We start from the raw sequence: 13,735 nt of genomic DNA on the forward strand, positions 1-13,735 counted from the left end.
ATCTCCTGCCCTCATTCTGAAGAGATGGTATGAAATCCTCCAGAATCTATAGTGAACTCAAGTTTTTTGCCTGTAAAAGAAATAATTGGGGAAGGGTGAGTGACAGAGAGGGAGGAGGAGATAGGAAAATTAGCAGAGCAGAAGGGAAAAAGAATGATAATGCCCCCATTAATTTCACTATCACTTGTGCAATGCATATTACTTCTTCTGAAGCACTTCACTAAACCCTTACAATTTCAACAAGCAAAATTGCGAGCTCTCAACAGTGGCCTTATTGCTGGTATTAGAAAAAGCTGCAGAAATCTGTTCCCTTGGTTTTAAGATAATGAACCTTTTGACATTTTGATAGATGCTCGGCATTGTTACTGAGCTTTAGAAACTCTTACGGGGGGTACAGAGCAATTCCCTTATGAAAAAGGGAGCAACATGTGGTAGATATCACATCAGTTTTTTAACTGATTGGTTCAGTGGGTAAATGCACAAGCCTCTCACCTTGTGAGGCCTGAGTTTAAATTGAGCACAGTGAGGTCACAGCTGTATTAACCTGGTATTCTCACTATTGTCTGTGGGGAATAGTAATCTTGAGTATAAAGCCACAGAGCCCTATACAATTGAATATAGTTTGTATAATGACCATTATTTAGTCACAGGGGGCACAAGATTACATGAGCATGGAGAAAATTGCCCTCTGGCCCTCATCTAGTCAAAAGGTAGAAAACAGTACAAAGAAAACCTGCATTATGCCAAGCAGAGGAATGCTCAGTCTAAAAATTTCTTCATACTGTAGTGCTTATGGCCTTAACTTTTCATCCACGCCATTTACCATGAACATGGTGGGGGTGGAAGAAACTTTAGAGCCTGAATCTTCTGCTGAAAATAAACCATGCCAAACTTTCCCACAGTAATGTGTACTCCATTGTAGTGACAGATGATTCCAGAAGGCTTTGTTCTGCATAATTAAAATACACCCATACATGTATGTGTGTACGGGCACATACACACAAGTGCATAACCGTATATTGATTTATCTAAATTTCTAGCCCTGCATGCTCCATTTCACTTCCGAGGTCAATTTTTCTTTCTTCAGTGGGAGGACAGTTGAGTGATCCTTGCACCAGAAGCAAATAAGAAGATTACTTAGTGTCTCAATATCTTCAAATGGCTCTACTCCTGGAGACAGAATGAAAACCACAGGAGTGGCTGAACTGCTCTCTTAATGTGATTTTGCTAAGTCTATCCTTGTTCTTTCCATGTATTTTGAGCCAAGCTTTCCCTCCACAAAATTCTTATACATACAGAAAATGGGCACCAAAAATGTTCCCCTGATACAGGCTTCAAGCCTGCAACATTCTCAGATTAGAGCAGCTGACAGCAACAGTCTAATGGTCATTTCATTAAAGAAAAAGTGAACTGAAGGTGGGAAGGGGAGGCAGGTGGTAAAGTAAGACAGAAGATGATTGATCTTATTTCTGTGTGGGATAGCAACCATATGACAGAAAACATCAACTTATGAATGAAAAGGACCTCTTCAATAACTGAGTCCAAGAAGCTGTCCATATGCAACAGCAATACTGTCACATAAAGCCGGGGTAGCTGGACAGAATAAACACTCAGGGCAGAAAAACTGCTTTCTCAGAAGGCACGTGAACAAGTAAAAGCCATGATGGTGGGGTGTGGAGGATCAGGTCTATGAGAACATCACTTGGGATCAAAAGATTAAAACAGTACAACTGGAAAACATCTGAAAGAAGAGGGGTAAGTATCCACAACTGAATCTTCCTTGGTATCACCAAATTTAGAGACAGAAGACCTGAAAAATTGCAATCTTGTGGGGTTAGCTACCAGCTCTAGTACCATAATGAGAACTAACATAAAGAAATACACTTTTAGCTATTAATAGCATAGTTTACTATATTTCCCTTTACTAATGAGCACATTTCTCAGAATACCTATAGGTAACTGAAAAGAAATCACTAGATTAGCTCTCTAGATATGCCATCACTCATGTCTCACCACACTACTGTCTTATGAGCTCTTCACCAGCAGAACAGGTTGGGAAGAACCAGAATCATTGATGTAAAATTCTGGTTGACCACCCAGTTTTAGAAGTTATTTGCTTCTCTCCTAAAATCTGAGTTTTCTCTGTGCGGACACATACAAGCCACCCTCACACACACTTGCCCTGAGACATACCCTCAGATTTCATATTTCAGATCATATCTCATTCTGTCCAGGTGGAGCACCCTCAGTATGATTAGTTTCTGAAGAGAGTTTTTGTTTGTCCATTCCTGGGAGAGCTTTCCTTTTTCTGGACATCCTGAGTTCACCCACCACTTCTGTCTTTTGATGCATCTTTCAATATCTTTGTCTAACCCCTTGAACACACCCATCACTGACATAGCCTGGAAACATGCCAAAGACATAAATGCAGATTATGTACCTTCTGCATGAAGAATGAAGTATGAAGACTTACTTTTGGAGCATGTAAAAACATGGTTTAACCAATTACAAGGGACTCAGGATTTACCTCAAAATACTAGATTACATGTATACCCAAACACACACATAATATTATTGATAAGAGTTTACTTTGGTCAGTATTGCCATACTGTCTGCTTACTGTTAAACATCATGACATGTCAAACTGGAAACCTTATATGGGACATTTACTTTATATAGTAAGGAGTGGTATGAAGATGAAAATTGTGGTTTTAGGCATAAAACAATTTCCTCACAAAGCACAGTACACAACCTCCAAGGAAAAATACATTCAAAAAGCAGAACAACCCCTCTTTGAAAGAATGACCAGTTCTGCTAAAAAACAGAGTGTAATGTATGACTTTATCTGAAATTGTCTAGTTGTAGCATGCCTCCAGAAATAACATCAGAAAATATTTAGAACTGAGAAGCAATTTTTCTAGCCTACCTTAATGGCACTCCATGACTGTGTTGTCAAGAAGTCAACAGGAGTCTTGTAAGCGTGTTCAACTCCGAATTGAAAAACGAAATCCAATTCAAGGAGCTCTATCTCTTTACTTCTTAGAAGAATCTTGACAGCATACAAAATTGAAAAAGGTCAGACTTGCTTGAGAACCACTTCTCCCTTAAAGTATTCACTACTCACAGTATTACTGAGTAGGGAGCTTGAAGCAATAAGAATTCTTACAGCTGCATTTTTTGAAACTCTGATATAATATTTTACATCTCATTTAAATGATATTTTAAAATATTTATTTGAAATCTATTACAAATGGAATTATATTACATTAGTCATATTGGAATTATTATTGGAATTATTGGTATTATTGGAATTATTATATTAGTCACTAAAGGCTGTGACAATTTTATTTAAAATCATTCCCCCCCCAAGATGAAATTTCCTTTACCTGTAAAAAACATCATGAAAAAAAACACATTACCTCTCAGTCAAAACTTTTTGCAGAAAATATAACTGCATTTATCTATATACATGTATAGATAATTTATATATAATAAAAGTATATTATGTGTTTTTAAATATATATATGTTATATATAAAACATTTATGTACTGAAACACAAATTCACACAGATTTTGAGATGAGCTAACCAACAATAGCAGTTATTTTTCTTTAGCCTGTGGAAACATATACATAAAAATGTAACTCTTGCACACTAAAATTAATCTTGGATAAACACATACAGTGGGAAGAAGAGACACTTTTGCTATGATACCATATATTCTCTCTTGTTTCTGATATAAATACATCTTTCTCCCTCTATTAAAAGCCCTCTCTCTTTCCATCTAAAAATGTATTTAATAAATCAGAAGTCTGCCTTTTACTCCAGTTTCTGTCTATTCTGTAATTGTGATAGAGCTTATTTTTCAGCTGCCATACAGTTTTCCGTTTGCCATGATCCATCCCTGTACCACTGCTACAAAAAAAGAGAATAGTTAAGCAACATAGTGCTAAAAGAAAAGCCAAGGCGATTTGGATAAATCCATCTGCACCATGATGCAGAGAAATCATCACCAGTTTGTTTCCCCTCTTTCCTCTCCCTTATTTTACAGACATATTTGTTTGCTTTTAACTCCAACTTATACATTGTGTCAATTGATTTTTTTTCCTATCCTCTCCTGAATCAGATTACTCAATTTAAAATATTTTACCTTCTTCCCAAATTCTTGGTTTCTATTTTAATTCCTACTTCTGTTACTGATCAGCTCTGTGATAACACCTGAAGCAAGTTCTTCAGGGCAAAAGCTGCCACCCAGTACAACTGAGCCCTGATTTTTTTCCCAGGCATACTGGTACTAAAGCTAAAAGGAAAAGTAACAGCCTGAATGTGATATCGATATGTATTATTTACTTTACACACCACATTATTTCAATGCTAATTATCCAACAACAAGCAGCTAAATCATGCTATTTATCCTCAGTGTAGCTTCACAAAGTCATTGCAGCATTTTAAAAGACAAGAATTACTTTAAAATATCTTTGGAATTTCTCTAATTGATAATGAAGCAGCAGTCACACTGTGTGAGAAACTGCATAACCAAAAAGAAGCAAGATAAATTGTTTGCTTAAAGGCATCACCTTCCAGTAAATAAACACAGAAAACCCAGTGAATATCAGTATCACTGATGTGAAAATTTTTCCTCACCTGAAAAGCTGTTTGGGCCAAGAAAATTAGTTTATCCTTTTCAAAAAGTCCTTGGCTTGTGAAATAAAAGTTGAATATGTGACAGCTATTTTCAAGTTAGAGATATGACACTGAATATTGCCTGCATTTTCAGCCTGCTTAATTGCTTTGTGGAGGACTGCATTGAAGACCTGAAAACAAGTACAATTATTTTTATTTATTTGAATTCTGATCTTTTGCTTTTCTACTCATAAGATAATTAGTTTCTGACTGTAGCCTTCTAAGAAGAGCTGCCCTAAGCGGTTTCAAATGCAAAGCACTTCTGCCAAGAGGCTTTTATGGAAACTTTCAGCAAACCAGGGGTGAGGGATGCAAACAGCAATATTCTTCTGCTTCCTTATTTAACTCAGCAGGCAGAACCTTGCACTAAGGCAAGCTGGTAATTTTGCAGTGGGTGATTTCCCTTCCTCATAGCATTAGATCATTTGGTAAATTTACCAGAGTGAATTGTTTATACAGAATCCCTCAAAATTTTTTCTACCTGACTCTGTGGGATGGCTTAACAAAAGGAAGGTGAAGCATGGTCATAAAACATCGCCAGAATGGAGACAGCTGACAAAGAGACTCGTGGGAATGCCCTGTGTTATGGACCAGCAGGAGATCACATCGCGTTCTCCTTTCTCAGACATGCAGCCCTGCAAATGTAAACATCTGGTACAAGTGATAACTAACATATTGGGCATCACTGCTGGAGGCAGAGTTCTGTTCCTGGCACTTTGAAACCAAATAAGCAAGATAAATTCTTACCTTCAGCGAAAACTGGTCGATGGGGTTGATGCTGTCCAGATTGTTACTAAAGAAGTAAAGAACAGATGCTCTTGTGGCTGTTGGTCTGTAATGGTCTCTTGTCATGTTAGTCTAAGCTTCATTTTCCTTGGCTTCAGCTATCTACAGAATGACGGTTGTTTCACTTAATTTTTGAAGGGTTGTGATTATCCCACACAATTACCAAAACATTCCTATGTGTACAAAAAAAAGAGTATGGATGTACGCTAGAACTAAACCAACTTTATTTCAGACAGTAGAAAATATTTGAGGTAAGCAAGCTTCTTTTCTTAGGTAAACATTAGGGAACGACAGTTTTCTGCAGCAATATGCCTGTTCACTTGTGAAAATATGGCAATCGTATATGAATATATCTGTTCACATTTCATGCTGATACATGTCTTTTCAGTACTAACTCAAGCATCTGAATCAAAACGGAAAAAAAAAAACAACGGTGACAACTACATACAGATACAGCTAAACTGTGAATATGTGGGTGGACAGCACTTACTAGACAGACAGGAATTTGACTATTCCAAGCTCACAGAAATATCTCTCTAAAATTCATTAATAATACACATTTTACATGTGATGTTAAGCTGTTAAGAATAGTCCAACTGTTATTACCTTGTGCTGTATTTCTGCTGAGGCTGACTTTGTTGTTTTGAGTTTTTCTACAAGTTCACTGTTGTCTAAGAAACCGCCCTGGGCAGCTGACAAGCTGCTCAGCATGTCATCCTCCAGCTGCCCAAGCTCAGTCTTGAAACGGTTCTGCTGCTTGGCCAGGACTGACTAGCAGAGAGAATGAAAACGCTGTATTTAAACAACTACTGCAAAAAATACTCTTCTATAGCATTCATCAGATATATTTTCTGTTTAATTACATCAATTAATTTAATTTAACTTCTGAAAAAGACAATTTACCTTCTGTCTCAGTACACCAGCACTAAGGTTCTGGGACATCCAAAACAAGAAGCTCAAGGTCACCATGGACCAGAACTTTCTCTTTCTCCTAGCCTCTTTCTCCCTCAGACTAGACAAAAAGATTGGGATCCTGTCAGAGATGGCAAGTGGTGACTTATGTGGCATCTGAGAAAACCAACAGTAGCATAAGGCTGGAGATCCCCACTTTGGCAGCAAGCAGTGTGGGAAAGTGTGGTCAGTCTGCTCTACTGGACTGACCTTCTGACAGGGAAAGAGTTTGACTAGTCTTACGTGGAGCTCTCTAACTCAGTCTGACCCTTGCACCAAAAACCCCTAGGTGCTACAGGTGTAAACATACAGCCCCATGTGGAGCAATGTGCAGATGTGGAAGAAAATGGCCAGCTGTTTTCAGATCATGTTCCCAAGTACATGACTTTCATTCTTCAAGGGGTAATTAAACTCTCTGACCCAGTTTGCCCTTGCATGAAGCAGCAGGACCACAAAGAGGTGTAGCAAATCTTTGTGGATGAAGCTTGTAAATTACATGAGATAACTGGAAAAGACACACTAGAGGAATAGGAAGTATTCTTATTATTCATTTCACACCCCTAAGTATTTTTTCATGTTTTAGCTCATGGATCACAGACTGCTCAAAGTCCTTTCTATAATCCGCTATAAAAGCGTTTTTCTTCATAAGTTACTATATGCTGATATGACTAGCAGCCACAACTACATCTTTGTAGGAATAAACCATGATTTATTAACCAAATGCCTCAGGTCCTAACAGTGCCATCATATCCTCTTATAGACTGGCATGAAATTTTATTTACATTTATTGGTTCAAGATCACTGAAGCACAAAGCACTGCAGGAGGCTTAAATCCTGCACTGTAAATTAAACGCAATGCACAGAGCAAACCAAGCAGTAGAAAGAAGTGTGGGAATGAGATCACAATAAATTTAATTTATAGCAGAGCTTTAGGTCAAGCCCAGCCCTCTGGAAGCACAGATTTGAGCAAATAAGTAGAAGTACTTTGTACACTTTTCAGAATCTGACCATTAAAATCCTTCTAATATATGGGTTACTCTACAGCAGATTCAAACAAGCATATCAGTGCTAACCTTAAAATCTGAGATGGAGCGACAGACAGATCAAAATATAGTCTTTACCTTACATTTTTCTAAGTCCGGCCTTTCAGCACTAACAACCTCAGCCAACAGCTGGTCTTCCAGCCCATCCCTGATGACAGCGAAATTAATGACGGTGGTCTGAGCCCGCAGCTCCAGCTTGTAGTGAGGGTTAGCCAGCTTAGTGTGAAGGATGAGACAGAAATTCTTGTTGAATTCACCTTCTTTGTCTTCAGTCTTCATGTATCTGGGAAGGAATAAAATGTGCAAGAATGAGGATCTCACTGAATTAAAACCCCATAAATATATTAGAATGCAAAAGATGGGTACTGCAAGATCTTGTAAGCATAGGAAATGGATACAAGCCAAACTTCAGGTGCTTGCAGACTAAGAAACAAAATAAGGTTGATTGAATATATCAAAATTATGAAGAATACACAGGGCATAGTTTCATTTGCATATACAGCAGACAGAGTCTGTGACTTAGGGGTAAACATTTGTCTTTATTACTTACCACAAATTTAGAAAAGTTTTCAAACAATCGTTAATGAGATAGCTGTTAGTTCTCACAATCATTTCCTTAAATATAGCTCACTTTTCCATCTTTTTAAGTAGCTTAGCAGTAAATCCTAGAAAACCTAAGCAGATGCATATACTTAAAACAAACTGATCGGGACGAGAGGACAGAGACTGATGACAGAAATAACAAAAATAATTTTTTAAGGCGACCTACTAAATGTTTTGTTCCAAATCAATTATTTGCTGGGTGAAAGAAGGAGTTATGCTAGGTTCACCTCTTACTCACTCAATAAGATGCCTTATTGGAGAGATGTCATTTTCTGACCCCTTGTATTCAGGGAGAGGTGCCAGTCTATTCCGTACAGCAACACTACTACTGCTGAAGCACTATTTTGGGGTTCAGCAGTGAGATAACATAAAGTTCACCTTCCTACTTCTATGGCACAGCACCAAAAATAAAAAATGGAAAGACTGCTTGTAGACTACAGTGTGTGCTTTGTGTCTGGTCTGGTGTAAGCAGGTGCCACAACTTTGTGTCATCTGCTTGCACAGTGAGCAGTATGCCCGTCTTCACCCATCACCTACCACACACAGGCACAAGTACAATGTTTTCGGCACAGCAATAGCTTTGAATGTTCTCTGCCAAGAACGAAGATCCAAACATCAGTAACAAAATTCTGTTTAAAAAAAGTCAGTAGAAGATTTCTACAATGGAACATAGGCAGACACAAACCCTTTTCTCAAAATTCAAACTGATTGACATTTGTTAAGTCAAATCAATCTTCAAAGTGATTGCAATGGTCTAGATACTAAATAATTGAATGCAATTCATGAAAGTCACATCAGGACATGAATTAAAAAAGTATTTTCTGTACAAAGTTTAATACTGCTTTATTTCTAGGATATTATAGGGCATTGCCAGAGTCAAGGACACATATTTCAGCTCTTAACATCCTTGCCTGCTTCTGACATCCCCTCAGCCAGAAGACACAGGCTAAATGAAATCCTGTCCTGAAAGCACTTCTGCATTACACCAAGGATCAGGAAGAAAAGACAGTCACTTATGATCTACTACAGTGAATTCCTAAAAATAACCACCTAATATGTCCAGCACTAGGAAAACTGCGACTCTACAAAACTCAGCATCGAGCATCTATGTTTTATACTACTGCCACGCAAACTACTGGAAATGAGCTTTGCGGGTTTATGCTTGTATAACAGTGAAATAATTTAACCATACAGTCATGTCCTTCAGGCCATACAACCTTTCTCAGGTGGACATGAATTCAACTTCCAGTTCTGCAACACGGATTTCAATTCTGATACTGTGGTCTCTCCACAGCCTTCATAACTTGCTACAGCTGGAAGGAATAGAACAGCAGAACTTGACACAGAGAAAGCAGTTTTGCTTTGCTTTCAGTACACACACGCACAGAAACAAGAGGCAAGCAGAGATCTGACAGAAGACAACTTTTCCAGTTTGATTTGTCAGTGGAAAAAGCTTTGCTAAGGGAGTCACACTATATTTCAGAAGGTCTATGTGGCAACATAATAAGTTTTAGAGTTCTGGATTCAAGTACTTACTCTATGGGTTCTCAATTCACAGGAGCAATAAATTACCCATTTTGGTGATTATTATCTATGAAAGGCAAAAACTACATAATGACTCAGTGCGTTTTATTACTGCAGCTACTCTAGGTTTACTGTTAATTACAGATCTGGGAAAAATAAATGTTTTGTTATTGCTCTTCAAAGAGTATAAGCAAGAACAATAAATGCAGAGGTAGGGAAACCCAGTAGAATTGCTTCATTTTTTTCAATGAAATGTATCTGTTTTGAGGTTTGTTCTGGATTCTGAAGAAATGAAGCAGATACAGGCACTATTTATGGAAGTCCATACCAGAAGGCATAGCAAAAAAAATGGTTGTCAAATAAATTACTAAAACCAAGTTCTACTTTTTGTAATTTTTTGCTCAGAATCTCCTATTCCACTAGCAGAGGCAGATAGAATGGACTGAATTAATGCACCGTTCTACCCAGGAACCAGCAGACCATATTTCATGTGAGCTCCAACTCCCGTTATTTGAGAACATAAAAAGTATATCAAAGACAGATTGTTCTCCACTATTTTTTTTTCTGTTGAAATTCTTGTAGATCTTGAAATAAAAGAGATTAAGGGATTAAAAAAGGATCCGCAAAGCACTTTAAAAATCTTGTATACACTTTGAGGAACAACAGATTTTTGGCAAAACCAAATATAAAGCCAGATAAGTTTCAGAAGGCAACACAAACACTAAGCTCTCAGCTATGAGAAGTCTAGGAACAATGCAACATCTGGTCTGATCTGTCAAAACATGAGTTATCAGCACAAAGATCTACATCTCCCTTGCGTATATGCTGCCTGAGGAAAGAATGCCCAGGTCTTTCAAAGACAGGATCTTATGATGCCAGAAAAGTCTTCACTATAGGAACATGAGTTCATATCATGAAATGGCTCAAGAGTTTATGCAAAAGCTTTTCTTAGCAGGCACTTTCATGCAACTCAAAAGCAGTACCTTTCAGGGCGTATGTTCTCCAAAACATGCCATGACTCTAAATAGCAGAAAGTAGGATAGCTTCCTGTAGCTAAATGTTTTGGATCAGCTCAGCAAGATGGAAAAGAAGTGATAAATTCTTGGATAGGAAAGGAAAGGGAAACAATATTTTTCAATGTGAGGACAGAGGGATAAACACATTTTCCGAAGGAGGTTTCTTTCAGTTCCTGCCGCTTAAAATCAAAAGCCTCTAGAATCGACTTGCAGACTCCAACAAGTAATGTAGAGAATGAAGTTGAATAAATCAGGTGGAAACAAGCGCAGAATGGAGCTGTTACTAGGCAATCTCAGTAGGCAAACTGTGCAAGTTGGTCAAACGAGTTCAGTGGAAAAGCACTGCCTTAAAGTTGCACAGCTGGTGAGACGTTCAAGGCAAGGAAAGCTTCTCCCTGTGGAGAAACTGAGTGAATTGTCTTGCTGTTTCATGAATAATAGTCATGCCTCGTAAGAATGGAAACTTGTTCATACAAGCTACATTTGCACATAAATCAATTTTCAAGACATCTTAAAGAATCTTGTAATAACTTGATCTTGCAACAGAAGAGACATGCACTTTGTGAACGTGCAAAGGATTTGAGCAGGTGTAACAGCTCGAGTGAATGCAAATAGGGGGCTTATGAACAATGAATTTATTCCTCTGTCTTCTCTCCTAGGAGTCAAAATGACATTGATCTATTATAGTTAATGCTCATATCCCGTGATCTCCAAAAGAGAGGTGCTGAGGAGACAGGATAGGAAACAGATAGTGCTTAATGTTCAAATGCTAAAGCCTATGTGTACCAAATCTTTCAATGGCTTCACTCTTACAGCAGGCGAGGGCCAGAACCCAACACTGTATAAGCGTTGGCACCTACTTTTATGCCTTGATTTATTTGCTACAGAAAAATCTAACTGTGTGCATTTCGGATAATTTTTGCATACATTGCTAATAAGTTCCTACCCAAATTTTACTTATTTTCTCTTGTGCCTTTCATGCTTATATAAAGCAATGTACTACAACTGATAATTTTTGGAAATTATTTTATTATCTTTTGTCTTTTTTCCCTCTTCTTAAAGTAAACAGCCTAAAATATTTTAATACCAATCTTAGCATTTGAAAGCCATTTTGAACATCAGGTCACAGCCTACAGTGCATTAAGACCCACTAAGAAGGTTTACTGCTCCAAAATAAAAATTAAAAAAAAATATCCAAACTTGAACACCTAAAACTTGTTAGGCTTCTAAATATATGTTGAGGTACTTAAGCAAGAAGTCTGATTTTCACAGATAACAAGCACCTGCAGTTCACCCTACAATCACCCGCATTTTGAGGAAAATATAAATTTATACTATATTTGAAGTTCTCTGACTCTGAGAAGTAGTTTTGCAGGCTTCATTCAGAAGCAATACCAGAAGCTGGTGTTACAGAATATGCAAGAATATAACACAAGGATAATCTTGGTAAACAAGGAAGGGGAGATATACTTTTATGAAGCTGCTTCACAGATCAGCAAGTTCTCTAATATGCAGGCTAGTAAATTTGCTTTGGAAGGAGTACAAGTTGATAAATCTCCGTTGCTATGCTTTCAGTCGATTGATATGATAAGATATATTTTATGTAAAATTAGGATTGTCTGAAGCTCAGTGAATTTAATTATTTGTAATTATCCATTTGTTGTCAGTATGTGGCCATTTTATGACAGTGGTATCTACTGTGTGGGTCAGGTTCAACTGTATATCTTTTCAAACACAGAATTAATGTACTATTGATGAAACCATTACTAGAACCAAATTAAAGTCTGGGCTGATGTATTGGTCCACAGGGTGCTGTCAGACATGAAAGGAGTAATTAGTATTCATTACTTCATACTCTGCAACATTCCAATTATTAATGAACTTCAACTGCTGGACTACACCGTATCTATCACAAATACCTTTCTAGTCTTTCTTTATTAGGAAAAAAAAATTCAAAGTGCCTGCCACAACTACTAAAATAAACAAGTAACATAAATGAATCCAGAATGAGGAAAACTCTGATTATTTTGTAATAAAAGGTGTGTGTATATATATATATATATTACTAGTGCCCCACAAAGCAGACCTGCTGCATCCTCAATAAGCCACAGAATGCTAGGTCATGTAATGCTGCTAAAATATTCTCCAGAAGAACCTATATTTGAGTAGCTTCATATATTTTTGTTTGTGTCTGTGTGCATGTGTACAGCTCTGTTGCACTGCATGGAAGCCCTTGCTAAGGAAATGCAAAACTGTATTGCTGTGACTCTTGTCCTTTTCAATCCAACTCCTTTCTACTGTTTTATATCCCTCTGTCTCGTGCCTTAAGACTTGTTAGGCTGTGCAATTTTTGATCTTTCACACCAGTGTAATTCTAATTTTCAATAGAGTTTCTTCTCTATAGATTTTAAAAAGCAAGCTATATGGTCTTACTCTGAAGTACTTCAAATACTATTATAGAAAATGTAACAAAAAGGAATAATTTGAAGATCTCACAGTGCAGGGCAAGAGTGCATCTTCCAGGAGCTTCACATATGCAAGACACCACTTTATTTCAGTCACCACTGCCTGAAATATGAGGGGAAGGAGGGAGAAAAAGCTTGGGTAATCTGTCCAAAACTATTATAGATACTATTTTTATTTAACCTATATTGCATATTTTCTTTTTTAACAATCTGAAACTGTGCAAGTTCTCTCAATACTGTGAGTAATCTGAGACCCATCCAAGAAATGCTTCAGGGGTATCTCTGGCTTTTTATCAGAATAAATATCATATTCTTCAACATAAAAATCTAGTTGGTTGATGTGCTGTTTGAAAACAGGAATAGAAGACAGGAACACTTTCAGGCTTAAAAATAAATTGACATTTGAGCAGAGACAATAACATGGCATTTCATTTCAACAGATAAAACATTTAATGAGGTTTAACAAGTTTACTCTCACGCAACCACAAATCAAAATTATTCTTTAGGTAACAGTTGCCTTGAATACTCAACAATCACATTGGAAGTTTTCATGAAAAGTGATGGAAGACATTACAGACTGAAATTCTCTTGCACCAAGGACTTGAGTACAAGCTCCTTTACTTTTCCTATTATCATCCTGAAAAATGTGTATCTAGAGGTGACTT

The 13,735-nt window shown here is 37.3% G+C and overlaps 1 protein-coding gene across 1 annotated transcript in view; it reads right to left on the minus strand.

Moving 5' to 3' along the window:
- Positions 1–2,195: 2,195 nt before the first annotated feature.
- The window catches only part of LOC136097733 (dynein axonemal heavy chain 11), an 89,243-nt gene continuing 77,703 nt past the window's right edge, over positions 2,196–13,735 (minus strand). The window contains 7 exon segments of the mRNA XM_071805512.1: positions 2,196–2,402; positions 2,927–3,049; positions 4,644–4,708; positions 4,711–4,813; positions 5,430–5,570; positions 6,075–6,239; positions 7,541–7,745. Of these exon segments, the coding sequence (XP_071661613.1) occupies positions 2,196–2,402; positions 2,927–3,049; positions 4,644–4,708; positions 4,711–4,813; positions 5,430–5,570; positions 6,075–6,239; positions 7,541–7,745 (1,009 nt within the window).

The sequence above is a fragment of the Patagioenas fasciata genome, chromosome 2, assembly GCF_037038585.1.
Source record: "Patagioenas fasciata isolate bPatFas1 chromosome 2, bPatFas1.hap1, whole genome shotgun sequence".
Classification (NCBI taxonomy): Eukaryota; Metazoa; Chordata; class Aves; order Columbiformes; family Columbidae; genus Patagioenas; species Patagioenas fasciata.